This window comes from Ranitomeya imitator, chromosome 6 (assembly GCF_032444005.1).
Source record: "Ranitomeya imitator isolate aRanImi1 chromosome 6, aRanImi1.pri, whole genome shotgun sequence".
In the NCBI taxonomy this organism is placed as follows: domain Eukaryota; kingdom Metazoa; phylum Chordata; class Amphibia; order Anura; family Dendrobatidae; genus Ranitomeya; species Ranitomeya imitator.
This window is the reverse complement of record NC_091287.1, coordinates 77,546,070-77,573,981: the sequence shown is the minus strand read 5'-3', so window position 1 is coordinate 77,573,981 and position 27,912 is coordinate 77,546,070. Positions and strand designations below refer to the sequence as shown.

The 27,912-nt window shown below is 44.7% G+C and overlaps 1 protein-coding gene across 2 annotated transcripts in view; it reads right to left on the bottom strand.

Moving 5' to 3' along the window:
- The window catches only part of PLCD1 (phospholipase C delta 1), a 169,861-nt gene that overhangs the window by 25,852 nt on the left and 116,097 nt on the right, over positions 1-27,912 (bottom strand). For both annotated transcript variants that reach the window (XM_069729802.1, XM_069729801.1), the window contains exon 3: positions 4,906-5,134. In XM_069729802.1, coding sequence (XP_069585903.1) covers positions 4,906-5,134 — 229 coding nt within the window. The remainder of the gene's footprint in view (positions 1-4,905; positions 5,135-27,912) is intronic.

Here is a 27,912-nt window from a genome sequence, read left to right as displayed (position 1 = left end):
TATAGTAGAAGTTAAAAAAAAGTACAGAGAAACCGATCAGTGCGTTCCTTTAATCAACAAATAGTCAACTTCAACGCAGTCTAGACGATGTTCCAAACAGTGACCCTCATGTCCTGCAATCTGCCATAATCTATCACACGGCCAACCCAACCGGCAATCTAGAATAAAACCACCACATAAATCCAGATATCATCAAATCCATCTTCTAAGCCACCCATCTGCAATTCTAAAATGCCACACAAGGAAAACGAGTACCAATAAAACCAAATATCTGAGAGCTTGGGTGAGTAGCAACTTGCAGTACCCAACAGCTGTTGTGGAAGAACGCCCAACATGTCCCGAGAGCTAGAGTAGATATAGAATAGCTGGAGTGCTACAAGCTACTGATATAGACACCAGATTTTCCTCTGGTTATCGCATATATCCTTGGGGATCACTCGATCTCTCTGGATGTTATTGTAAAAATAGATCAGAGGAGAAAAACCTCTCCCATGTGATCCTTTTACTTCCCTATACAAATGAATGGTGTAGAGCAGAGGTCCCCAACTCCAGTCCTCAAGGCCCACCAACATGTCATGTTTTCAGGATTTCCTTAGTTTTGCCCAGGTAATAATTGCATCACCTGTGCAATGCAAAGGAAATCCTGAAAACATGACCTGTTGGTGGGCCTTGAGGACTGGAGTTGGGGACCTCTGGTGTAGAGAGCGTTGTGCCACGTATGCAGGTAGACCCATTAGTTAGACTTAGCATCTAGGTCTTCATTTTCAAGAGAAAAACTGAGCTCCGACCTCTAATGATGGATTAGAAAAGCAGCACAGACGTCGGGACCTAAAACAACGTTGGGTCAGACATTCAGAAAAGTTGTGGAGGGAGAATGGTGTAGAGTCTTTGACGTCTCCTAAAAAAGATCTCATATTACAATCAACATTAGGTCCTAGCTACCTGGACTCTGCATACAAGATGGCTCCTCAAACCACAAACCCCTGCATGTTAACGGAGGCTACAAACCCTAAACCAGTGTCCGTTTCCTACAGCCAGGTAAGCTGTAGCGTGCCAGATGGCAGAGGGGCCGATTACCTCTGATGTGCTGGTGCCTCACCGCACCGCTACACAACGTGCCACTCGATAATTACAAGATCTCAGCAATAGGACGGGTCATACGTATTTTTATCCTCCGACCCACGCCCTGCGCTTACTGCTCCCTGTAATTAGGAACATACGTGCACTATAAAACATAGTGGATAGTTTACATAATACACCACTAAATATATACGCACAGTTACATGGAGATAAATATGGAGCCGATGTCAGAATTAGAGATGATTATGGTCATTATTCCACAAAAAGCAAGTGCTGGAGGACTCTGTATTTATTAGACAGGCCGACTAGCCATACTAGCGATATTTCTGCTGGTGGATAAGGTATGAAGTGCATACATGCCAGGCAAACTAAGGGAAAAGCACTAGAAGATATATTTAACCCCTTCTCACTGCAGCCATTTTATGATTTTAAGTGTTTGCTTTTCCAAGAGCAACAACTTGTAGTTTTCCGTTGATGGAAGTGTGTGAGGACTTGTGAGCGCTTTTTTGGTCACATTTTATTTCATTTTGGGGGGGGGGGGGAAAGTCAATGCCTAATGGCCAATGAAACAACTAACAAAAGTACTTAATTTTCCCCCAAAAAAACATACCGTATTTCACAAAGTGAGTGGAATTGGGGGGCTGTGGTCTGTCTCCACAGAAAGTGTGGGGGGTTGGGGGCGGGCTGGTCTCTGTCTCTCCACAGAAAGTGTGTGTGTGTGTGTGTGTGGGTGTGTGTGTGGGGGGGGGGGGTCTCTGTCTCTCCACAGAAAGTGTGTGTGTGTGGGGGGTGGGGGGGGTGTCTCTGTCTCCATAGAAAGTGGGAGGAGGGCTGGTCTGTGTCTCTCCACAGAAAGTGTGTGTGTGTGTGTGTGTGTGTGTGTGTGTGTGTGTGTGTGGGGGGGGGGGGGTGGGGTGGGGTGTCTCTGTCTCTCCACAGAAAGTGGGAGGAGGGCTGGTCTGAGTCTCTCCACAGAAAGTGGGGGGCTGGTCTCTGTCACACCACATAAAGTGGGAGGGGGCTATTCTCTGTCTCTCCACAGAAAGTGGGGGGCTCGTCTGTCTCGCTACAGAAAGTGGGAGGGGGCTGGTCTCTATCCACAGAAAGTGGGAGGGTTGCTGGTCTGTCGCTCCACAGAAAGTGGGGGGCTGGTCTATTTCCACAGAAAGTGGGGGGGGGGGCGGCTGGTCTCTCGCTCCACAGAAAGTGGGAGGGGGCTGGTCTCTGTCTCTCCACAGAAAGTGGGAGGGGGGCTGGTCTTTATCCACAGAAAGTGGGAGGGTTGCTGGTCTCTCTCGCTCCACAGAAAGGGGGGGGGGGCTGGTCTCTCTCCACAGAAAGTGCGGGGTGGCCTCTCTCTCTCCACAGAAAGTGGGGGGGCTGGTCTCTTTCTCTCCACAGAAAGTGGGAGGGGGGCTGGTCTCTCTTGCTCTACAGAAAGTGGGAGGACTGGTCTCTCTCTCCACAGAAAGTGGGGGGGCTGGTCTCTCCACAGAAAGTGGGGGGGCTGGTCTCTCTCTCCACAGAAAGTGGGGGGCTCGTCTGTCTCGCTACAGAAAGTGGGAGGGGGCTGGTCTCTATCCACAGAAAGTGGGAGGGTTGCTGGTCTCTGTCGCTCCACAGAAAGTGGGGGGCTGGTCTATTTCCACAGAAAGTGGGGGGGGGGGGGGCGGCTGGTCTCTCGCTCCACAGAAAGTGGGAGGGGGGCTGGTCTTTATCCACAGAAAGTGGGAGGGTTGCTGGTCTCTCTCGCTCCACAGAAAGGGGGGGGGCTGGTCTCTCTCCACAGAAAGTGCGGGGTGGCCTCTCTCTCCACAGAAAGTGGGGGGGGCTGGTCTCTTTCTCTCCACAGAAAGTGGGAGGGGGGCTGGTCTCTCTTGCTCTACAGAAAGTGGGAGGACTGGTCTCTCTCCACAGAAAGTGGGGGGGCTGGTCTCTCCACAGAAAGTGGGGAGGCTGGTCTCTCTCTCCACAGAAAGTGGGGGGCTCGTCTGTCTCGCTACAGAAAGTGGGAGGGGGCTGGTCTCTATCCACAGAAAGTGGGAGGGTTGCTGGTCTCTGTCGCTCCACAGAAAGTGGGGGGCTGGTCTATTTCCACAGAAAGTGGGGGGGGCGGCTGGTCTCTCGCTCCACAGAAAGTGGGAGGGGGCTGGTCTCTGTCTCTCCACAGAAAGTGGGAGGGGGGCTGGTCTTTATCCACAGAAAGTGGGAGGGTTGCTGGTCTCTCTCGCTCCACAGAAAGGGGGGGGGCTGGTCTCTCTCCACAGAAAGTGCGGGGTGGCCTCTCTCTCTCCACAGAAAGTGGGGGGGCTGGTCTCTTTCTCTCCACAGAAAGTGGGAGGGGGGCTGGTCTCTCTTGCTCCACAGAAAGTGGGAGGACTGGTCTATTTCCACAGAAAGTGCGGGGGTGGCCTCTTTCTCTCCACAGAAAGTGAGGGGCTGGTCTCTTTCTTTCCACAGAAAGTGTGTGGGGGGCTGGTTTGTGTCTCTCTGCTCTTTTGTCTGTTAAAATGCATCCAGGAATACCAGAGTGGCAGGTTCTGCTTGGGGCATACATGTCATTGGACAATGTTAGGCACAGTGCATAGTGAGAAGTGGGAGAAAGGAAGTTCCATTAACTGTAATGCTGACAAAATGTTGATAAAGAGGAACTGTCCACTAAAACAGTTGATGGCAGGTTACAGAACATAACAATCGGGATAGTTCCTGAACATGATAGACCGGTTTGTGCATCGATGCTGCAGTGTACTTGTTTTACTATGAAATATTATGGCGTTTCAGAAAAAAACACTCAGAAATTTTTTTATGTCAGATTAAGAGTCTGAAGCAGGTCCCTGGTGGATTCTCCTTGCCTCGATCCCCTTACCAGACATGTCCCCAGATAAGTGTGTGTATAGGGACAGTTAGATGGAGCATGGTGGGGAGACGGAGCTGGTGACCGGCCACTGACTGCTCATTCGAGATGTATAGTCCATGCTGGCTATTCCAGGTATTCTCAGAAATGCAGAGAGTTCCAGAGTAAGACACATGGCTACAATAGCGCAGCTGATGTCAGATTCACGCTCTCATGGTGAAAGCCACATGAATCAGATGACCGGTTCTTCTTAGCTTGTTGTAGAAGATGTGGGCCGCCAGGCCATATGTTAACTCTGGTTTTGAGATATGAGAGATTACATTTGATACAAAGTCAGGGTTAATAGTAATAATCTTGTTCTGGTTAATATTAGAGTTGTGCAAAAAGATTCGCTGGACCCTAGTCGAATGGCCATTTCAGCAGTGCATAGCCCCCAGAACAAAGAACAGAGCTTCGCGAACCTCCTACTACCTGCAGACATCATACTGAGGATAATGAGATAAAGTCATGAGATCTACTAATCAGAATAGGCGCCGGGGACTGCGGCAGGAAGGTGGATGTTCACAGGGCACTGGTCTAGGAGCCTTCGACTATTGACGTGGCTGCTCGATCAGGTTCCTACAACTCTTTGCTCAACTCTAGGTCAACATAAATTCGTCCTGGTTACAAGTTATGCCTCTTAGGTATTGAAATTAGGGAATGTCTTCACAGAAAACACATAAGGCAATAAAAGGAAAAAAATACTAATTGGTGATGCAAATAATGTCTATGTAGGATCATTGGCAAAGCAATGATGGGAATGGTAAGGTCACTGTAACTCTATGGCGATTATGTTCTCATGTTAACACTTTTCTAAGAATCTACCAACTAAAAAAACTAATCTCTACACGTCATGATAAATTAATCGATTTCCCTTTTCATAATCTAGCCTTATTATTAGGTGGTCTCCAAAGACGTTATGTGAAGGATACTGCTGAAGCTTTTGCTTTTGGCTCATGGCCCGAGAATTTTGAATAATTTTATTTAATCCTTCGGTCCAGTGAGCAGCTTCTTCATTAGAGTTAGCAATCAGATCCAGGTTCTTTCGTTGACCCTTAAAGATGATGGAGAAACACCGATCGCTTGGGACCTCACTGGCAAACCTCTTCATGCCTTCGGTCTCATGGCCTGGACGCACATCTTCAACGTCATCGATGCTGACTGACAAAAAGAAATGGAAAATGAATTATTTCTTACTTAAGAAAAAAAAGGAAACATCGGTCAGTGTAACCACAATGTAAGGCTGTTTACCTGCGTATTGACAGCAGAAAGCAATACAGATGTGGCATATAGCATGCAGAATAATTGCAATTATCTGCAGAAAAAGCACGCGTCTTATTTCAGCGGTGCAGTTGAAAATCCATATAGACAATTTCCCATGTTGCTTAAATCCCACACATGTCTGAGACACCAGTTGTGATGAAAATCAGTTCTAAAATCTGTGTCAAACCCGACAAGAGTGAATGGCGCCCATCACATTCCAATAGAAAAATGTTTGTTCTACTCAGAATTCTGTTGCAAATATTCCAATTTTTTTTCTTAGAATTGTTTTAAACACCTTCTCTGACCCCATAATAAAAAATAAAAAAAATAAAAAAAAATAAAACTTTCTCATGTCTCCTAATTGCTACATATACATATTGGATCACATCACACTTACTTGAGACATGCTCAACAAGAAGCCCTAACTTAGCAGCACTTTCTCGATAAAATCCAAATTTAAAAATTGTTAAAAATTGTGCCAAAATAGTCATTACACTATATGAAAACGGCATAACAAAAACAAAATCTGATACAGCACAAGATTAAAAAATGAAAAAAATCTTTATTGCGTCGTTATTCAAATGTAATTTCTTAAAATACTATACTCCTAGCGTATATCTCAGGCTGGATCAGATGCACATTTTGTTATGACTTCTATCTACCAAGACTGCTCCGTGCCTCACCAGTTCTATCCGTACGCAGAGGAGTGGACAGTCCATATACCAGAACAAACATACTTACATTATGAAGGGTGAACTGTATCTGTGCTATATTCTATAAAACCCAAATAACTAAAGTCACTGCCATAAGGAGATTCATTTTCATAGAAACATAGAATGTTAGAGCAGGAAGGGACCTCCAGGGTCATCGTGTCCAACCCCCTGCTCAATACTAAACCATCTCAGACAGATGTCTGTCCAGCCTCTGTTTAAAGTCTTCCACTGAAGGAGAAATCATAACCTCTCGTTGCAGCCTGTTCCACTCATTGATCACCCTCACTGTCAAAAGTGTTTCTAATATCTAATTTGTATCTTCTCCCTTTCAGTTTTGATTCCATTGCTGCTTGTGTTTCCATGTGCAAATGAGAATAATGATGATCCCTCTACACTGACATCCCTTCAGATATTTGTAGACAGCTGTTAAGTCTCCTCTTAGCCTTCTCTTTTGCAAGCTAAACATTCCCAGAACCTCGTAGGACGTAGTTTGCAGTCCACTCACAATCCTGGTAGCTCTTCTCTGAACTTGCTCCAGTTTTTCAATGTCTTTTTTATTAAAATGTGGTGCCCGGAACTGGACACAGCATTCCAGATGAGGCCTGACCAATATACAAATGCCAGTTGATGGGTAGGGATCATGAGCTTAATGTAACACTTGTAGTCGCTGTAATACACGGAGTTTAAGAAGCTACGGATCACAATAAGTAAACTTGAGTGCACTAACTGTTGTGAATTCTGTGGCAGAGCTCCCTCCTGTGGTCACGGGTGGTACTTCGGCTGATTCTCTCTGGGAGCTTCCGTTTGTGGAGGAAAGTGGTACTGCGGCTTCTGAGTTTCCTCCCTCAGGTGATCTGGTGAGGTCGTTAGCTGCTTCTCTACTTAACTCCAACTAATGCTTTGGTCCTGGCTTCCTGTCAATGTTCCAGTGTTGGACTTGTTTTTCCCTGGATCATTCCCGTGGCCTGCTGCTCTGCATAGCTAAGTTCTTCTTTGCTATTTGTTTGCTATTTTTTCTGTCCAGCTTGTCTAATTGTTTTGCTGGAAGCTCTGGGACGCAAAGGGTGTACCTCCGTGCCGTTAGTTCGGTACGGAGGGTCTTTTTGCCCCCTTTGCGTGGTTTTCTTTAGGGTTTTGTGTAGACCGCAAAGTTATCTTTCCTATCCTCGCTCTGTTAAGAAAGTCGGGTCTCACTTTGCTGAATCTATTTCATCCCTACGTTTGTCTTTTCATCTTAACTCACAGTCATTATATGTGGGGGGCTGCCTTTTCCTTTGGGGTGTTTCTCTGAGACAAAGTAGGCTTATTTTCTATCTTCAGGATAGTTAGTTTCTCAGGCTGTGCCGAGTTGCATAGGCAGAGTTAGGCGCAATCCACGGCTGCCTCTAGTGTTGTTTGGAGAGGATTAGGGATTGCGGTCTGCAGAGTTCCCACGTCTCAGAGCTCGTTCTATGATTTTGGGTTATTGTCAGATCACTGTGTGTGCTCTGACCTCCATGTCCATTGTGGTACTGAATTGCCTTTCATAACAACTAACTAACATTAAAACGATAAGCCAAAAAAAGCAAAAGTAAGGAATCTACAGGACCCCACAACTGGAATAACAAATGTAAATGGTATTTTTTTTTAGGAAATTCTACAAGTACATTGCAGGTTCATTATGGTAAGCTTTTGCAGTTACAGCAATTTTCTAATGGATACAAAGTAACCAGATCGCTGTCTTCACATGTTGGCCGCCACCATGCATTAGATACCTCCGGTATGCCGCCACCACCACCATGCATTAGATACCTCTGGTATGCCACTGCCATGCATTAGATACCTCCGGTTAACTGCCCCTGCATTAAATACTTCCGGTATGCCGCCACCACCACCATGCATTAGATACCTCCGGTATGCCGCCACCATGCATTAGATACCTCCGGTATGCCGCCACCATGCATTAGATACCTCCGGTATGCCGCCACCATGCATTAGATACCTCCGGTATGCCACTGCCATGCATTAGATACCTCCGGTATGCCGCCACCACCACCATGCATTAGATACCTCCGGTATGCCGCCATGCATTAGATACCTCCACTATGCAGATTCTGTATTTGCAGCTGTCGGATATTGAGCTTTGACAATACATCTTTTACAAGGAATCTTATCCATTAGTTGCAATTTATTTCCATTCTGTATTTCCCTGCAGACAAATGATCTCTGCAGACCGTCTCCTGTCTACGGCTCTGTCTCTCCAGGAAACAGGCAGATTTATAACCATTCTCCCAACATGAGACATGGAAATCATTACAGAAATTAGATACAGTGCGGACATTTTTCAAAAATAAAAAGACGAGATCATTCATTCAACTTTTCTTTTGGATGTAATACCACAAGCAACTGGTGAACAAATTTGGCAAAATTTCTAAAAAGAAACAAAAAATCTAATCCTGACTAACATGCGGTAGGCTGGATGTAAATAGTATATGGAGGAATACACTACAACTATCAACTGTTTAGTGGCCGCTGCGGGCGCTACAGATCAGCTCCTATTGAGGAGAGTAAGGGCTTGTTTTCATTTGCGAGGAACACGGCCGTGTCTCGCATGTGGAAACGAAGCTCTGGTGCCGGCACTCCGGAGTGGAGCGTGCGGCCGCATAGCAACACATGCAGCCGCACGCTCCGCTCCGGAGTGCCGGCACCAGAGCTTCGTTTCCACATGCGAGACACGGACGTGTTCCTCGCAAGTGAAAACAAGCCCTAAGATCTGAGCCGCATCTCTCTGCAGCAGCCTGAAGAGTGCATGGAGTGGCCGTGCTCCGCTCTGCACAGTCCCCATTTGCAGATCTAGCAGTTCTCGGAATGCTGAGCTCTGTATAACCCCACCCACACCACTGACAGACAGCTTTCTGTGTATACTGTGCATAGGCAGAAAGCTGCCATTAGTTAGTGGGGCCAGGGATGGACTTCTTGGCAGCAGGTGTACTAGTCCTCTAGTGATAAGTTCTGCTGAGTAAACAGTGATTTTATTAAAGCTACAACAAGCAGCTCAGTGAGTGGCACATCGCTGGAATGATGGTCTCTGCCCCTACATCACGCTGATCTCATATTAGGTAGCAGAAACCTGGTTACAGTTTCCCTTTAAGGATACTTCATCAATATAAAATTAATAGACGACTTCTTTAGTACAATTATTAATTCAGACAATGTTCACACGTTGAGTTTTTACTGCCTTTTTTTCTGCAGGCAAAACCTGCGCTCTTGGCAGTCAAGAAGCTGCTAACAAAAAGCAGGTTTTGCTGCATTTCTCATCATCCCAAAGTTCAGCTTTGCTTCCACCACATCAACATGAATACAATACAACGCAAGGAGTTCTGCCACCAATGCAAGACACATGATGTGACACCATAAAACCATTTTGGGAAAAAAAGGGCAATTTGATCAAATTATTTAGTGGAAAAAGATTTTTATGTCTGAAAAAAATAGTGACTATTCTGAACCCAAAAGTTCACATGAGTTCATGAAAAAATACACAATTACAAATGTAACAGCTGCGGGAGGTAAATTGGTTGGGAATAGTTTACCTAATGGTAATGCATTGAGTTTGTAGGACACAGTATAGTTTCACACTTTGGTCAGCCCTTGAGCTGGTCAGGTATTGTTCAATCTCACACCTTGGTCGGCTAATGTTTACTTTACATGCATCACTAACCTTTATTAAACTGTACTAATCCTAAGTGGCATTTCTAGGTGAGGAGACCAACACAATATGGTTTAAACTTGAGGGGGGGAAAAATCACAAAAAAAAAAATAGGTTTCACATACTATTGTACCTGCTTTTTTCACTAAAAAGGCAGCAAAACCTAATACCTGCATTTTTTGCTACATTTTTGCACTCATTGCTTTCTATGGGTGCAAAAACGCTGAAAGAAGTGACATGTTTCAAAAACGCAGGGATTTTCCAATTCACTCAGGAAATAAAAACAATGTGTGTAGCCTTGGATGGAAAATGTTAATACATAGCCCTGATGTTGCATATTTGTCTTGCAGTCACAGTAGCGTGCACCTGCACATTTACCCCAATAAAACAGACATATTTTAAGACGTGAAAATACCATGTCACATTCGCTTCACGTGGCTTGCACGTGCCAGTTGATTTTGTTTTCTATGATATGAGTGAGGATGCATTTTTTCTATCCTTATTGTGATTACTCTAATTCTTCATAAGGTGAAGAATGTATTTATTTTGGAAATTATGCCGCTGCATGTTTTAACCCAATAGCAAAATACTTTCCGAATGCCATGGAGGAGTCTATTTCTTTTTTCCCCGGCAAGCACAAATCTAAAGGATGAGGTGGAGCAGGTGGAAGTGCCATTGTAAATACAGATGCTTCACATGGATAAACAGATTGGGGCACAATGTCCTACGGGTCATCCTGATTATACTCGGGGTGTGCCGAATCTGGCTCTATGGCTGTGTGCCAAATTCATCTGCTGTCCAACCGGGAAGGGATAAAGCACAAGTATGGAAGGCAGTTCAACACAAAGTCCAGTCATAAAAGGAGAAAGTCACAGCAAACATTGGCTGGAAGCGGATCCCTCTGATTTTTCCAGTGAATAGAGGTCACACCCTGCCACTTCTGTATTACCGAGCGTGTACAACAATGGCCGATACTCCTGTTACAGCAATCATGTTCAGGTTAATAACTCCATATTTGTTCCGCAAATATTCGGTGGTCAAAGAAAATCTGACGGATTTGTATGTCAGAGCATAAGCGGTTTCCATTATTTCTTACCCAGTAGCATTTGTAAAATTAATTATACAATTACATACGTATTGTTACACCGGTCCGAGGATGACGGAAGCACATCCTGTCCTGTGAGAGTACACAAGTCTTTCCGGCAGAAAGTGAAAAACACGCCTAACCGTGCTATACGGACCTGGTGTTAAAGAGGATCTCTACTCTCTGCCGACATTTCTGTTTTAGCAAATATGTGAGTACCCTATGAAAGAAAAAAAAAATCTGGAACATTTTTTACCCTAGTTTTAATGCTCTATTACTCTTACTAGAAACTTATGAAAAATTGACAATTGACTAGATAGGAGCGTGTCACTACACCCTGAAAGTGTCCAATCAGTGCTGCCTATTCAGAAAATGTAGAAACACGCCCCCTTCAATAACTGATAGGGAGCAGTAAGAAGGTCATGTAAGTCTGACTGAGAATGGACCGCAATGTTCAGAATGGCCAGTGGATGTCCCGACCCAAGATCTGGTCAGGAGAGCCACGACCAGTCCGAGGATCCGAGCTCTGGTCAGGAGAGCGATGGTCAGTCCGAGGACGCAAGCTCTGGTCAGGAGAGCCATGGTCAGTCCAAGGACGCAAGCTCTGTTCAGGAGAGCCATGGTCAGTCTGAGGAAGCAACTGGTCAGGAGAGCCATGGTCAGTCTGAGGAAGCAACTGGTCAGGAGGGCCACGGTCAGTCTGAGGACGCAAGCTCTGGTCAGGAGAGCTATGGTCAGTGTGAGAATGCAAGCTCTGGTCAGGAGAGCCATGGTCAGTGTGAGGACACAAGCTCTGTTCAGGAGAGCCATGGTCAGTCTGAGGAAGCAACTGGTCAGGAGAGCCACGGTCAGTCTGAGGACGCAAGCTCTATTCAGGAGAGCCACGGTCAGTCTGAGGAAGCAACTGGTCAGGAGAGCCACAGTCAGTCTGAGGACGCAAGCTCTGGTCAGGAGAGCCATGGTCAGTGTGAGGACACAAGCTCTGGTCAGGAGAGCTATGGTCAGTGTGAGAACGCAAGCTTTGGTCAGGAGAGCCATGGTCAGCTTGAGGACGCAAGATCTGGTCAGGAGAGGCATGGTCAGTCTGAGGACTGAAGCTCTCTGGTGAGGACAGCAGCAGCCAGTCCGAGCATTGCGATCTTTTCTCTGTATGATTTATACTGTCCTCTGACTGCGCGTTTAAAGTTAGGAGCAGGGCCTTATACCGTGGAACTGTCCAAACACGCTGATAGTATCATACTGTAGAGACATACCCCTTTGACAGTGTCAGACTATAGAGACTCACCCCTTAGGTTGGAGTCCTGGAGGAAATAAACTTTATTCCCTCCGGTAATGTTAAGGTTTCAGTCACGAGGGCGGGCCAGCACAGGTTCAGTCACCGCTCTGGGTACAGAGAGAGGAGGCTGTAACTGTGGCCCTGACTGACAGCAGCTTAACATTAGGGATGGCTGTCAGTCAGCGCCGCCGAAGCGGTTACAGCCACCACTCTCTTTACACAGAGCAGTGACTGAACCCGTGCTGGTGCTCCCCAGTGACTGAAACCAAGAACGCTGTCGGAGGAATAAGTTCATTTCCTCCCAGCGGCACCAATGGAGGTCCAATTGCAGGCGCCAGACAGATTCAGAATGCAATTAACCTGCATATTGACCCCATATCTGCAGGATAATAGCGTTTTATGTGACCGGTTCCCTTTAATGCACTGTGATTCAGGCTTTAAAGGAAATACCGGTATATCCAAATTTAAGGTACCATACACATGTAAAATATCATACCAATGGAGTTAATAAATCACAATATAAAACTAACTTTTATGTTTACTTGTCTTCCTAAGGAAGACTCGGCAGGATATCGGAGATAGAGGCCATACGCCAACATGTAAATGTGCGGTTAACTTTGGTTTCATGTTTTCAGACGATCAAGGAATTTGCATGAAGCACAATACAACATGGCTTCAATCCAAGAAGGTTATGTATTCCGGTCTGTTACCTCTACATTCACATAAACTTACTGCAGCTCCACAATAGAGCTGTGCACAAAGCAGTCCTATCACACAGGAAGCTGCAGATAGAGGGCTTATAAATAGGAAAGGTCAAGTAATAATGTATTCTACATCATATTACAACTACACCAGGGCTGAGGAGATTAGTCCCAAGATACATTCCCTTGCAAGGGTAGCCCCTGGGCACAATACCTGCAAGGGTAGCCCCTGGGCACATTCCCTGCAAGGGTAGCCCCTGGGAAAATTACGTGCAAGGGTAGCCCCTGGGAAAATTACCTGCAAGGGTAGCCCCTGGGAAAATTACCTGCAAGGGTAGCCCCTGGGAAAATTACCTGATGATGCTGGAGTTTGCTGCTTGGTAGCCTCACAGATTACAGCTAATCCATGGGGATCATAAAAGGGGAACAACCTGTTATCACAAAATCACTAGGAAACCCTTGTAATAAAAAAGGGGATTGTGCACAGTGGACAACCCCTTTAACAACAATTTCTTAACCTTCGTCCGGCTGACTAGGTACAATTGTAACTATTCCGTTTTAAAATTGCAATAACTTTTTTTCGAAAAGCCGTAGAGGGCTGAAATTTCGTGACATCTCTGCAGTTTTGGTCCAGAATATATTGTCCAAATATCACAGTGGAGGTATATATGAAGGTACAATTGTACCTCTGCAGCCTGTTAACGTAAAATTATGCAGCCTGACGAAGGTTAAACAACATCTCTCCTCGCTTTTCCAAATTTCAGAGGTAATCATGAAAAACTAATTTTATGCTTCCTTGCATGCATGAAAACTGACAGCTGACAGTTCGGGACGTGGTATGGCTGAGCTGGTGGTCTAAACTGTGCATTGTCTCGTGCTGAAAGCAGAGTCACTTTTTCAGCCTTCGAAGAGCACAGAACCTGGCGGAATCCAGGGATCTGGTCAGATTCAGAGCAGTGCTTGTAGGCTGTATAGCAAACGGCTGTATAGAAACTCTGCATTCCTTGCCCAAGTGACCGGCCATGCTGATAGACTGCAGAGGTGGCTGGTAACCTAGGCAACAAGCAGTACAAAATGGAATTAAAAATCCCGCTGTTCTTGAGAACGGAGAGGATTTTTAATAACTTGCATGTTTTTTTTTCTTTGCAATTTTACCCAGTTACGATGCTGAGAAAACCGCTTTAGAAGGTTCATTTGCCTGACATTTAGCCAGCAGTACTACACATGGAGCAGAGCTGGTTCTTCATACAACAATGTGGGACATAGCATACCTGTCTAATATAAATGCATCATTCTTTCTTTCCCTACATCGGTATGTTCCTAATACCATGAATTAATCTGATTACTACATGTGGATTCAAATTACACACTCTTTGGAGGAGGGCACCAAATACAGCGGCTTTAGCCAAAATAATATATACAAAACTGTGAGCTCAATACAAAGACTTCTAAGACCACAAGTGTTTATAGTGGTAATGTAGCTGGGGCACGGCCAGTAGGCACAGCGGGGGCATGTTATTACGTACCATGCAGCAAGTATAGCTTTCCACTTACCATACAATTCCAACATGAGACGTCGGGGCTCAGCGGATAAACACAACTTTCAGGCACTTTTGATGTTGGAGTGAGACAAGAAACAACTCTGAACATCGCACATAGAAGTCTGGAAGCTATCCCCAACATCAATATTAATGAGTATGGATGTGTATTATACATCATACACAGTCTTCCTATTACAAGACTGGATCAAGTAAAACAATGCTCCGAGTGTTACTGCTCCACTGTGCATAGTAGGACTGTAACAGATACATAACACATGGGCGGACAACCATGAGAACGCTCCCTCCCAATTACTGCTTCGTGTAAACATGGAAGCGATCCGTTGATCAAAGAGCAAATGTTGTTCGTTGGCTGATCGCGACTTAAAAAATAATTAGTCGGCAGCACATGTCTGACAATATGCCGACTAGGTGGGATCAATGACCAGTTTGCATCAACCTAAGGAAAAGGACCTTTGAACAAACGCCTAATGACTAGATATATATTTTACGGACGCAACTTAAGGCCAAAAATCTGCCCACATAAAAAGGGAAGCCATCTGGCAACAATCATTTTCACCAAACATCCATCCATAAGGTCTTACCAAAATCCTACAAACTGCATGGATTCCACATCCGACAGGTGAGAAGTGATCGCCATGATGACATATTTGGGAAGGAGACAAGCAAGAGGGAAACTAATTTCCCATAGGTCTGCTGGCTGTCAGTGAAAGAAAATATTCTTATTTCATTCCAAAATATGAAAACGGAGCCAAATCCAATGGTTCTTACACCGAGGCATTCACAGCAATGTCTCCAGGCTCGGCAATCCTCCGCGAGCTGAAAGCACAAACCTCTTTCACGAATTCATTCTCGGCTACTATGAAGTAGTGCAGGTATACTGTATTCATGAGGGAGAGAGACGCACGTTGTGAAATTTGTGCATGATGTGGGCAGAGGATGTGGTTTTTCAACGCATCCGCTGCCCATTCTGAAGTCCAGGGAGGAGGGGGTGGAGTTTTGGCCTCGCATGCACAGTAGAAAATGGCGGAGATGACGGACAAAAAAACGTTACATTGAACGTTTTTTTGTGACGACGGTCCGCCAAAACACGACGGATGCGACGTGTGGCCATCCGTCGCTAATACAAGTCTTTGGGCAAAAATACGCATCCTGCGAGCACATTTGCAGGATCTGTTTTTTGCCCAAAACGACGAATTGCAAAAAACGCAAGTGTGAAAGTAGCCTAAGCCCTGGAGTTCTAGCCTTCTACCTGTCTGAAGAGGATATCTGAATATTTACTTTTCTAGAGGAAGGAGTAACTGCATGGCCTATAAGTCTCATTACTTTGGCTGGCATTCTCCACAAGGAAAAACGTTCCCCCTTAGATCACATATTGTCTATAATGGTATCAGTCTGACACATATGTAATCTAAAACTGTTAAACATCTTCTGACTTAACCATTTAATAAATTCTCTAAAAGTACAGACACAGAATCCATATGTATTCCATGCAGATTTTGCAGCAGATTTACTACTCATTTTACTCTGTTCATTGAAAATAAATGAACATGCTGCAGAGTCAGTTTCTGCAAGGATTGTGTGAATTACATTTGCTGCATATTTTCTACTTGAAAAATCCAAATGGAAAATGTGCAGAAAGTACCGGTATCTGCTGAGTGTGAACATATCCATACAATGGCAATCACCCTTATGTTAAGGAAAAAAATCAAAAACAAAGCTAAACTTGAGCTCTTCAAGATGGAAAAGTTCATTCATTTAGGTTTAATAAAAAATAAAGGGCGTAATGGAAAATTTATAACAAATTTTCAGAGACATGCCGAACCGGAAGTCACAAAACTGAAAAGTTAGGAAATACTAAAAGTTAGTAAAACTTAATTCAGATTAGCAGCAGCCGCCTCACCCTTTTCTCTCCAATTTGGAGACTGGTTTTATGATGCCATTATGGATTTGTGGAGAAAGCTCTGAATGGTTCCTGTCATGAAAAGAAAAAAAGTCTCATCAAGCCACATTGTGGGAGACCTATTATCACTGATAAGAAAAAGGTAACCCTGAAGGAGCAGCAGAGGTACCAAGCAGAGACTACTGTATCTGTCCATGTGACCACAATAAAATGTCCACTCCATAGAAAGGGTATTTATGGAAGAGTGGGCAGAAAAAAAAGCCTTTGTTTACACACAAAAATTGTAAGGCTTGTTTTTACATTGCCAAAAGATATGTGGGAAAGTCCCCAAATGTATGGCGGAAGCTACTGTGGTCAGATGAGACTAACATTGAGCTTGTTGGCCATAATCTAAAAGCCCATCACCCCAAGAACACCATCCAACAGTAAAACATGGTGGTGGCAACATCATGCTATGGGAATGTTTTTCGGCAGCAGGAACAGGTAAAATTGTCATAGTCAAGGGGAAGATGGATGGTACGAAATACGGGGATATTCTTGAGCAAAACCTATTTCAGTCTGTCAGTGATTCGAGACTGGGACAGAGGTTCACCTTCCAACAAGTTAATGACCCAAAGCATACTGCTAAAGCAACAATCGAGTGGTTTGAGGGGTAATGTGTTAATCTTTTTGAGTGACCTAGTCAAAGCCCAGACCTTTATACAATTGAGAATCTGTGGTCAGACTTGAAGATTTCTGTTTACCAGAGGAAACATCTTACTTGAAGGAGCTAGAGCAGTTTTGCCTTGAGGAATGGGCAACAATCTCAATGGCAAGATGTGGAAAGCACAGAGACTTATCCAAAGCGACTAGCAGCTCTAATTGTAGCAAAAGGAGGCTCCACAAAGTACTGACTTTAGGGGGGTGAGTCAAGGTGTAGCTGCTGCCGCCAAGTACTGCAGCCAAGGTGTGATTTAAAGGGAATTCATCATTAGGATTAACCCTCCTAAGCCGTCTGTATGGACATGTAGGTCATATGAAGCTGAATAAATTTATATCTTGATATTTGGGATCTGATGGCTTATTCTAAGGAAATCCATGTTGTTCTTAATATGCAAATTATCTGTTAAAAGGAACCTGTCATGTCCCCAAATGCTTTTAACCAGAAAATATGGGGCTAATCTTCAGGTTAATAGCATTATAAAGCCGTGTGACAGCCGCACTGAAACCCTACTCAGGAAGAAATTAACTTTTCTCCTCTCGGCAGCTTCAGGCTTTCAGTCATAGAGGTGCGGCTTCAGTCACGGCTCAGTGCATAGTGAGTGGCGGCTGTAACCATGCCCGGCACTGACTGACAGCCGGATCAGCACTTCCCCCATAAACATGCACACTTGCTTTGCTCAGGTGTGCATATGTTTTCAACAGGGAAGCGGAGTAAGTCACTATATACATAGGCTTATAAGGCTCAGGGGACCCGGTTGGGACATCACACTCCTTACTGCGAAAGCGAATTACGGTTGTATGAACACGGCCTAAGAGGAGACAGTCCCAATGAAGATGTCACATTCAGCTGCATATCATCCCATGTGTTTGGTGACTTTAACTCCTTCCAATTATTACTTCATTGGTCGACCAGTAATATCAGTAAATAAGAACAGATCAGTGGCCAGTGCTCCAAAGGGAAGGACGGGTTTGTAGGTTCTGATAGGCAACAATGGCAGGAAACCTGGACTATCACAGGGCTGTCAGGGAGGGCTGTGTGTGGACCTGCTGCAGATATCTCTGTCTCTCTATGAAAAAACAAAACCTTTAAGGAAAGTGTGAGAAGCTGCCTGAGATTTTACAAACCCTCAGATAACAGAAATAATCTATAAAAACAGACAAAATTGTAAGCAAATAGCGGCAACTGCATGATGATCATACGTAATGGACAACTTGGTGTCCAGGTCTTCTGCTCTTACAAGTCATACTGCAAACAGCAATAGTACGCCTGCCTGTGTACTTATACAATGCATTTACACGGGTAAAACCGCCATCGGCTGACAACCACCTTATCTTAGTTTGTGTCTTTCTTGTTGCAGTAATTTTCCATGGTGATTGGATGTAAGATTGTAATGGTCAGGCTCCGAATATTAAAGGTTCTGTCCGAAATGAGATAAAACATGATTGCTTTCTTCCAGAAGCGGCGACACCCCGTCCACAGCTCGTGTAGGACATTGAGCTCAGCGCCGTTTATTCAATGGAGCAGAGCTACAATACCTGACGCCATCCGAGGATCTGGTGCAGTATCTGGAAGAAAGCAGTCACGCGGGAAAATGATTTAGATTAACAAACTGCAGTAAAAGAGGTCTTTACTTTACTGTAGGTGGAGCCAAAGGTTGCTCAAGTGGCCCGAACAAGATTCAGCCACCATTTCACATGGCACTTGTTACTGGTTTCCCTCTGACAGGACAGAGTTAAAGGTAATCCAGCAGACGGCTCAGCGTTCCCCGGCCGCAGCAGATGCAGCGCAGTGAAGCCTGGCCGCCATCCAACATATCCTGCATCCTGAACACTAAGTCTTCATTAAATACCAGTTCTCCTGTCACACGGTCATGTATGCTTTACCTTCAACCCACCATACTGCTCAAATAAAATGTGTCACATACAAAGAATCACGGCTCATCTGACTGCATCTAAAGGAAAAATGATCTACTCTATCAGAGACTGTTCTGAAGTTCTGTATACACAAGTCTGGAGGGAAGTGCAGTGAGGTGCGAGTGTGCACCTCCAGCTCCTCAGCCTCACGCTGTACGCCCTGCCTAGCGGCACTCTCCTCTTGCTGATTGACAGTTGCTTTGGCCAATAACCTGACAACCAATCAGAAGAGGCTGGCGCTATGCAGGAAATACAGCATATACCACGTGAGGCTGAGGAGTCGGCTGTGCACAGTCACGCCCCACTGCACCTCCAGACTCCTATATACAGATCCTCAGAATATGATGCATCACTGCTGCAGCAGCAATGCTCATAAAGGGATTGGCTTGCTTTTCTTTAAAAAGGAGTCTTGGTGCACCCTTGGCATGGCCAAACCTTTAAGAGCACCTTCCTTCCTTCCTACATGTATTATACCCATATCAGCCCTTCTCTGTCTCTTTAAAGTTAAAGCTGTCAATCAAAGGAAAGGGGAGGAGAGAGAGAAAACAAGTAGGTGGAAAGATGCAGTTTAATAATTTTTGGCTATGTCAAGGGTGTACCGAACGCCTGAATTTGGTTTGGACGGGCATTCTGGGCAGACTTCCTTTAAAGGCCGAAATAGAATGTTAGAGTTGGAAGGAACCTCCAGGGTCATTGTGTCCAACCCCCTGCTCAATGCAGGATTCACTAAACCATCTCAGACAGATGTCTGTCCAGCTTCTGTTTGAAGAATTCAAATGAAGGAGAACTCACCACCTCTCATGGCAGCCTGTTCCACTCATTGATCACCCTCACTGTCAAAGTTTTTTCAAATATCTAATTTGTATCTTCTCCCTTTCAGTTATTTATATTTGTAGTTTTGGGGATGGGAAGTTGATGTTCCTGACAGGTTCCCCTTAAGTTTTGCTTTGCGTTTGTTTCCCAATAATCGGCCAATGTACACAGACTACTAAACACTCAACGAATGAGCAAAACTTTGGCTCGTCAGGAGAAAGGTTGTTAAGCCTGCTTTCAATCATTGTTCGCGGCAGCACATCACTGTGTAAACAGGACACATGCTGTTGAGTACAATGAAAGTCTATGTGGTCATTGAACAACCAGTGATCGACTTCTATATAGCCAATCAGTGGTCGTATAATGCCCACCATCGGTTGGTGAACGCACCCCAAATCTGGAAAGACACCTTAGATAACACATTTCCCAAACAGCTTTCTCTCCTGATCCAATCCTCATATACATAAATGCTTGGCCATCTGGTGTTGACAAAGTTGGGAGGTCCCCATACAGATTAGTTGGCCCCCGGAAATCATCAAGTTTCACGAATAAACATCTAATGTGTGTGGACAATGTACGGTAATACTTTACTCCTTATATTATCTAATAGCACCCTTAGGGCTCCAGATGGATGTATTCGGATGCTTATGTTGGATCTATGGGGAATTTTTGTCTAAATTATGCAGAGCAAAAATTATGTCTTGTTTCATTGAATGCAATATTACAAAGGTACCGTAATCTTCCGTAGAAAAAAAAATGAACTTGTCCCACCCACAGGGCTTCGGTGTGCCTCCATACAGCCCTGCCATGAAGATGAGCATGAGGACTAACAATGACCTCCTGAAATACTGCGTGATATTAGCTTAAAAAATGATCAAGTAGAAAAGAAAAAAGTAACGACACACTTCAGACATATGTTTATGAATAGATGCCACCAGAACTGGCTGCAGTAGACCAATGCAGGAGGCCTGCCAGGGAAAAGGTGGAGAGACATTATAAGACGGTCGGCCAACACTCCCCTAAATAGTCGGGCAAGTTAGATTACGGACTGTTTTGCTCTAAAAGAGACAAGCCGTTAACAGAGGTCTGCCAGAGGCTCATAATGCTGTCCCTATTAAAAACTCAGGCTGGCATGTATGTAAGGCGGAGGGCTCAGAGGAAAACTTTTTGGCTAACCCAGGGTTTGGTCAACAGCTGAAGTGTATGGCAAAAATAAGATTGCCGTGTTTTTATGTGTATGTGTGGACACATAGATGAAGAATAAGGATTCTTCAGTCATTAATCAAAGCCCCCCAAAAATCATTATTACAGGTTATTCCGGAGTCTGAGCCATCCACATGACAAAATCATTACAACATTTTCCAAATATGACATTATGTGTGGATGGAAGAATAAAAAGCGAGTTTCCTGTCAAGCACATCTGAGAAGTGCAGACTTGCCACATATCTAATCCTACATGGAATACGTGTGTAGACGGATGTATGGTTGTAGCTGAAGGCTTTGTATGTCCGTGTATGTTCTGCATTTGATACAGACATCTTTATAAAGTAGCCCACTCACCCACACCAGAAAATGTCGATTTTCGGAATGCCAGAGAATACCGAATACGTCAGCAGACTAGAAATGTGAAGTTTTCTCTGTAAACTGAAGGATCTTTGGTTTCCAAAGCTCAAGTAACATTTGGCGAGATCCCAAACCTGAACATCAGACGAGGTAGGAGGAGCAATACCACAAATATGTCCTCCTGCCAGAGACAGGAAGAGCTTACTGAATGCCTACAAACAAGAAAACGCTTTTATATACATTAGTAAAATTGGTCCCCTGGTTAGGGTCTTTTATGCACTTGTTGCAGAAGATTTTTCTGCACCAAAAACCAGAGTATTAGCCGGAATTTTTGACCCAATTCGCATGAAGCGGGTGAAATATGCTGGAAGAACGGACACGCTGCAGTGCTGAAGAAAACACAGTGATGGTTAAAATCCACAAGGAAAAATAAGTAGCATGTGGATGAAATTTCAGAAGTTTCATTCATTTTGCTGGTACTCTAAAACGCTGCGTTTTTTACCCTTGAAAAATGTGGGAGAATAAAAAAAAGGTGACAAAAACGCAGCGTGCGAAAAATTGAAGTGGCAAGTTCAAGTTTATAAGTTATCCCTTATCAATTGGATAGGAGATAACTTACCGATTGCTGGGGTCTGACTGCTGGGACACCCACTGATCCAGTGGACCCTCATGTGAATGTAGTGGTGTGCAGAACTCCCATAAGAATGAATGGAACGGCCCTGCACATGATTGAGCACTGCCCCATTCACATGCGGTGATGGTCAGTGGTTATCGGGATCAGTGGGGTTCCCGGCGGTCAGACCCCCAGCGATTGGGCCATTATCCTTTCATCGTGAGAATAAGGCATAACTTCCAAAATTGAGAATACCCCATTAAGGTATTTTTTTTAATCTAAAAATTATGAAACCGCATATATTTTTAATGGAACCATTATTGGGAACACATAATGAATTGAATAATTTGTAATACTTTTTTTTTTTTTTTTTTTTTTTTTAACCCCTTCCCGACCTTTGACGCCACGTAGGCGTCATGAAAGTCGGTGCCAATCCGACCCATGACGCCTATGCGGCGTCATGGAAAGATCGCGTCCCTGCAGATCGGGTGAAAGGGTTAACTCCCATTTCACCCGATCTGCAGGGACAGGGGGAGTGGTAGTTTAGCCCAGGGGGGGTGGCTTCACCCCCTCGTGGCTACGATCGCTCTGATTGGCTGTTGAAAGTGAAACTGCCAATCAGAGCGATTTGTAATATTTCACCCATTATAACGGGTGAAATATTACAATCCAGCCATGGCCGATGCTGAAATATCATCGGCCATGGCTGGAAATACTAGTGTTCCCCCACCCCACCCCTCCGATCGCCCCCCCACCCCCCCGATCTGGCCGGTACACTGCTCCGGCTCCCCTCCGCCCTGTGCTCCGCTCCCCCCCGTGCTCGTGTCCGCTCCCCCCGTGCTCCAATCACCCCCCCGTGCTCCAATCACCCCCCCTGCACTCCGATCCACCCCCCCCCGTGCTCCGTTCCACCCCCCCGTGCTCCATTCCAGCCCCCCCGTGCTCCGTTCCACGCCCCCCGCGCTCCGTTCCACCCCTCCCGCGCTCCGATTCCCCCCCCCGTGCTCCGATCCCCCCCCCCGTGCTCCGATCCCCCCCCCCGTGGTCCCCCCCCACCCTATCATACTTACCGATCCAGCCGTGGTCCCGTCCGTCTTCTCCCGGGCGCCGCCATCTTCCAAAATGGCGGGCGCATGTGCAGTGCGCCCGCCGAATCTGCCGGCCGGCAGATTCGTTCCAAAGTGCATTTTGATCACTGAGATATAATCTATCTCAGTGATCAAAATAAAAAAAATAATAAATGACCCCCCCCCTTTGTCACCCCCATAGGTAGGGACAATAAAAAAATAAAGAAATTTTTTTTTTTCCACTAATGTTAGAATAGGGTTAGGGTTAGGGGTAGGGTTAGGGTTAGGGGTAGGGTTAGGGGTAGGGTTAGGGGTAGGGGTAGGGGTAGGGGTAGGGGTAGGGGTAGGGTTAGGGGTAGGGTTAGGGTTAGGGCTAGGGTTAGGGGTAGGGTTAGGGGTAGGGTTAGGGTTAGGAATGTGCACACGTATTCTGGTCCTCTGCGGATTTTTCCGCTGCGGATTTGATAAATCCGCAGTGCTAAACCGCTGCGGATTTATGGTGGATTTACCGCGTTTTTTTCTGCGCATTTCACTGCGGTTTTACAATTGCGATTTTCTATTGGAGCAGTTGTAAAACCGCTGCGGAATCCGCACAAAGAAGTGACATGCTGCGGAATGTAAACCGCTGCGTTTCCGTGCAGTTTTTCCGCAGCATGTGTACAGCGATTTTTGTTTCCCATAGGTTTACATTGAACTGTACACTCATGGGAAACTGCTGCGGATCCGCAGCGTTTTCCGCAGCGTGTGCACATACCTTTAGAATTAGGCTATGTGCACACGGTGCGGATTTGGCTGCGGATTCGCAGCAGTGTTCCATCAGGTTTACAGTACCATGTAAACATATGAAAAACCAAATCCGCTGTGCCCGTGATGCGGAAAATACCGCGCGGGAACGCTGCGTTGTATTTTCCGCAGCATGTGAATTCTTTGTGCGGATTCCGCAGCGTTTTACACCTGTTCCTCAATAGGAATCCGCAGGTGAAATCCGCACAAAAAACACTGGAAATCCGCGGAAAATCCGCAGGTAAAACACAGTGCCTTTTACCCGCAGATTTTTCAAAAATGGTGCGGAAATATCTCACACGAATCCGCAACGTGGGCACATAGCCTTAGGGTTAGGGTTGGAATTAGTGTTGTGGTTAGGGGTGTGTTGGGGTTAGGGTTGTGATTAGGGTTATGGCTACAGTTGGGATTAGGGTTAGGGGTGTGTTGGGGTTAGTGTTGGAGGTAGAATTGAGGGGTTACCACTGTTTAGGCACATCAGGGGTCTCCAAACGCAACATGGCGCCACCATTGATTCCAGCCAATCTCGTATTCAAAAAGTCAAATGGTGCTCCCTCACTTCCGAGCCCTGACGTGTGCCCAAACAGTGGTTTACCCCCACATATGGGGTACCAGCATACTCAGGACAAACTGCGCAACAATTACTGGGGTCCAATTTCTCCTGTTACCCTTGTGAATCTAAAAAAATGCTTGCTAAAACATAATTTTTGAGGAAAGAAAAATGATTTTTTATTTTCACGGATCTGTGTTGTAAACGTCTGTGAAGCACTTGGGGGTTCAAAGTGCTCACCACATATCTAGATAAGTTCCTTGGGGGGTCTAGTTTCTAAAATGGGGTCACTTGTGGGGGGTTTCTACTGTTTAGGCACACCAGGGGCTCTGCAAACGCAACGTGACACCCGCAGACCATTCCATCAAAGTCTGCATTTCAAAAGTCACTACTTCCCTTCTGAGCCCCGACGTGTGCCCAAACAGTGGTTTACCCCCACATATGGGGTATCAGCGTACTCAGGAGAAACTGGACAACAACTTTTGGGGTCCAATTTCTCCTGTAACCCTTGGGAAAATAAAAAATTCTGGGCTAAATAATTATTTTTGAGGAAAGAAAACGTATTTATTATTTTCACGGCTCTGCATTATAAACTTCTATGAAGCACTTGGGGGTTCAAAGTGCTCACCACACATCTAGATAAGTTCCTTTCAGGGTCTAGTTTCCAAAATGGGGTCACTTGTGGGGGGTTTCTACTGTTTAGGCACATCAGGGGCTCTGCAAACGCAACGTGACGCCCGCAGAGCATTCCATCAAAGTCTGCATTTCAAAACGTCACTACTTCAATTCCAAGCCCCGGCATGTGCCCAAACAGTAGTTTACCCCCACATATGGGGTATCACCGTACTCAGGAGAAACTGGACAACAAATATTGGGGTCAAATTTCTCCTGTTACCCTTGGGAAAAATAAAAAACTCTGGGCTAAATAATTATTTTTGAGGAAAGAAAACGTATTTATTATTTTCACGGCTCTGCATTATAAACTTCTATGAAGCACTTGGGGGTTCAAAGTGCTCACCACACATCTAGATAAGTTCCTTTGGGGGTCTAGTTTCCAAAATGGGGTCACTTGTGGGGGGTTTCTACTGTTAAGCCACATCAGGGGCTCTGCAAACGCAACGTGACGCCCACAGAGCATTCCATCAAAGTCTGCATTTCAAAACGTCACTACTTCACTTCCGAGCCCCGGCATGTGCCCAAACAGTGATTTACCCCCACATATGGGGTATCAGCGTACTCAGGAGAAACTGGACAACAACTTTTGGGGTCAAATTTCTCCTGTTACCCTTGGGAAAATAAAAAATTGCAGGCTAAAAGATCATTTTTGAGAAAATAATTTTTTTTTTTTTTTTCATGGCTCTGCGTTATAAACTTCTGTGAAGCACTTGGGGGTTCAAAGTCCTCACCACACATCTAGATTAGTTCCTTTGGGGGTCTAGTTTCTAAAATGGTGTCATTTCTGGGGGATCTCCAATGTTTAGGCACACAGGGGCTCTCCAAACGTGACATGGTGTCCGCTAATGATTGGAGCTAATTTTCCATTTAAAAAGCCAAATGGCGTGCCATCCCTTCCGAGCCCTGCCGTGCGCCCAAACAGTGGTTTACCCCCACATATGGGGTATCAGCGTACTCAGGACAAACTGGACAACAATATTTGGGGTCCAATTTCTCCTATTATCCTTGGCAAAATAGGAAATTCCAGGCTAAAAAATCATTTTTGAGGAAAGAAAAATTATTTTTTATTTTCATGGCTCTGCGTTATAAACTTCTGTGAAGCACCTGGGGGTTTAAAGTGCTCAATATGCATCTAGATAAGTTCCTTGGGGGGTCTAGTTTCCAAAATGGGGTCACTTGTGCGGGAGCTCCAATGTTTAGGCACACAGGGGCTCTCCAAACGCGACATGGTGTCCGCTAACAATTGGAGCTAATTTTCCATTCAAAAAGTCAAATGGCGCGCCTTCTCTTCCGAGCCCTGCCGAGTGCCCAAACAGTGGTTTACCCCCACATATGAGGTATCGGCGTACTCGGGAGAAATTGCCCAACAAATTTTATGATCCATTTTATCCTACTGCCCATGTGAAAATGAAAAAATTGAGGCGAAAAGAATTTTTTTGTGAAAAAAAAGTACTTTTTCATTTTTACAGATCAATTTGTGAAGCACCTGAGGGTTTAAAGTGCTCACTAGGCATCTAAATTAGTTCCTTGGGGGGTCTAGTTTCCAAAATGGGGTCACTTGTGGGGGAGCGCCAATGTTTAGGCACACAGGAGCTATCCAAACGCGACATGGTGTCCGCTAACGATGGAAATAATTTTTCATTCAAAAAGTCAAATGGCGCTCCTTCCCTTCCGAGCCTTACCATGTGCCCAAACAGTGGTTTACCTCCACATGTGAGGTATTGGTGTACTCAGGAGAAATTGCCCAACACATTTTAGGATCCATTTTATCCTGTTGCCCATGTGAAAATGAAAAAATTGAGGCTAAAAGAATTTTTTTGTGAAAAAAAAGTACTTTTTCATTTTTACGGATCAATTTGTGAAGCACCTGGGGGTTCAAAGTGCTCACTATGCATCTAGATAAGTTCCTTGGGGCGTCTAGTTTCCAAAATGGGGTCACTTGTGGGGGAGCTCCAATTTTTAGGCACACGGGGGCTCTCCAAACGTGACATGGTGTCCGCTAAAGAGTGGAGCCAATTTTTGATTCAAAAAGTCAAATGGCGCTCCTTCCCTTCCAAGCCCTGCCGTGCGCCAAAACAGTGGTTTACCCCCACATATGAGGTATCAGCGTACTCAGGACAAATTGGACAACAACTTTCGTGGTTCAGTTTCTCCTTTTACCATTGGGAAAATAAAAAAATTGTTGCTAAAAGATAATTTTTGTGACTAAAAAGTTAAATGTTCATTTTTTCCTTCCATGTTGCTTCTGCTGCTGTGAAGCACCTGAAGGGTTAATAAACTTCTTGAATGTGGTTTTGAGTACCTTGAGGGGTGCAGTTTTTAGAATGGTGTCACTTTTGGGTATTTTCAGCCATATAGACCCCTCAAACTGACTTCAAATGTGAGGTGGTCCCTAAAAAAAATGGTTTTGTAAATTTCGTTGTAAAAATGACAAATCGCTGGTCGAATTTTAACCCTTATAACTTCCTAACAAAAAAAAATTTTGTTTCCAAAATTGTGCTGATGTAAAGTAAACATGTGGGAAATGTTATTTATTAACTATTTTGTGTCACATATCTCTCTGGTTTAACAGAATAAAAATTCAAAATGTGAAAATTGCGAAATTTTCAAAATTTTCGCCAAATTTCCGTGTTTATCACAAATAAATGCAGAATTTATTGACCTAAATTTACCACTAACATGAAGCCCAATATGTCACGAAAAAACAATCTCAGAACCGCTAGGATCCGTTGAAGCGTTCCTGAGTTATTACCTCATAAAGGGACACTGGTCAGAATTGCAAAAAACGGCAAGGTCTTTAAGGTCAAAATAGGCTGGGTCTTGAAGGGGTTAAAGGAAGAGAGAAGGTGTAAAAAAAATGTATTCTGTAATGGAATTTTGGGGTTTTTGCATTTACTGCCATCAGTGTGCAGAATTAATATGTTAACTTTATTCTGTGGGTTTTCATAATTGGAGAGAATAAATGTATGTAGTTTTTATATAGTTATTATTCTAGTTTATTAATATTGCATAATAACAATGGAACAGTATGAGGGATTATTTTCTCGTGGAAAAGTCCTGTTTTCCTTACAATTT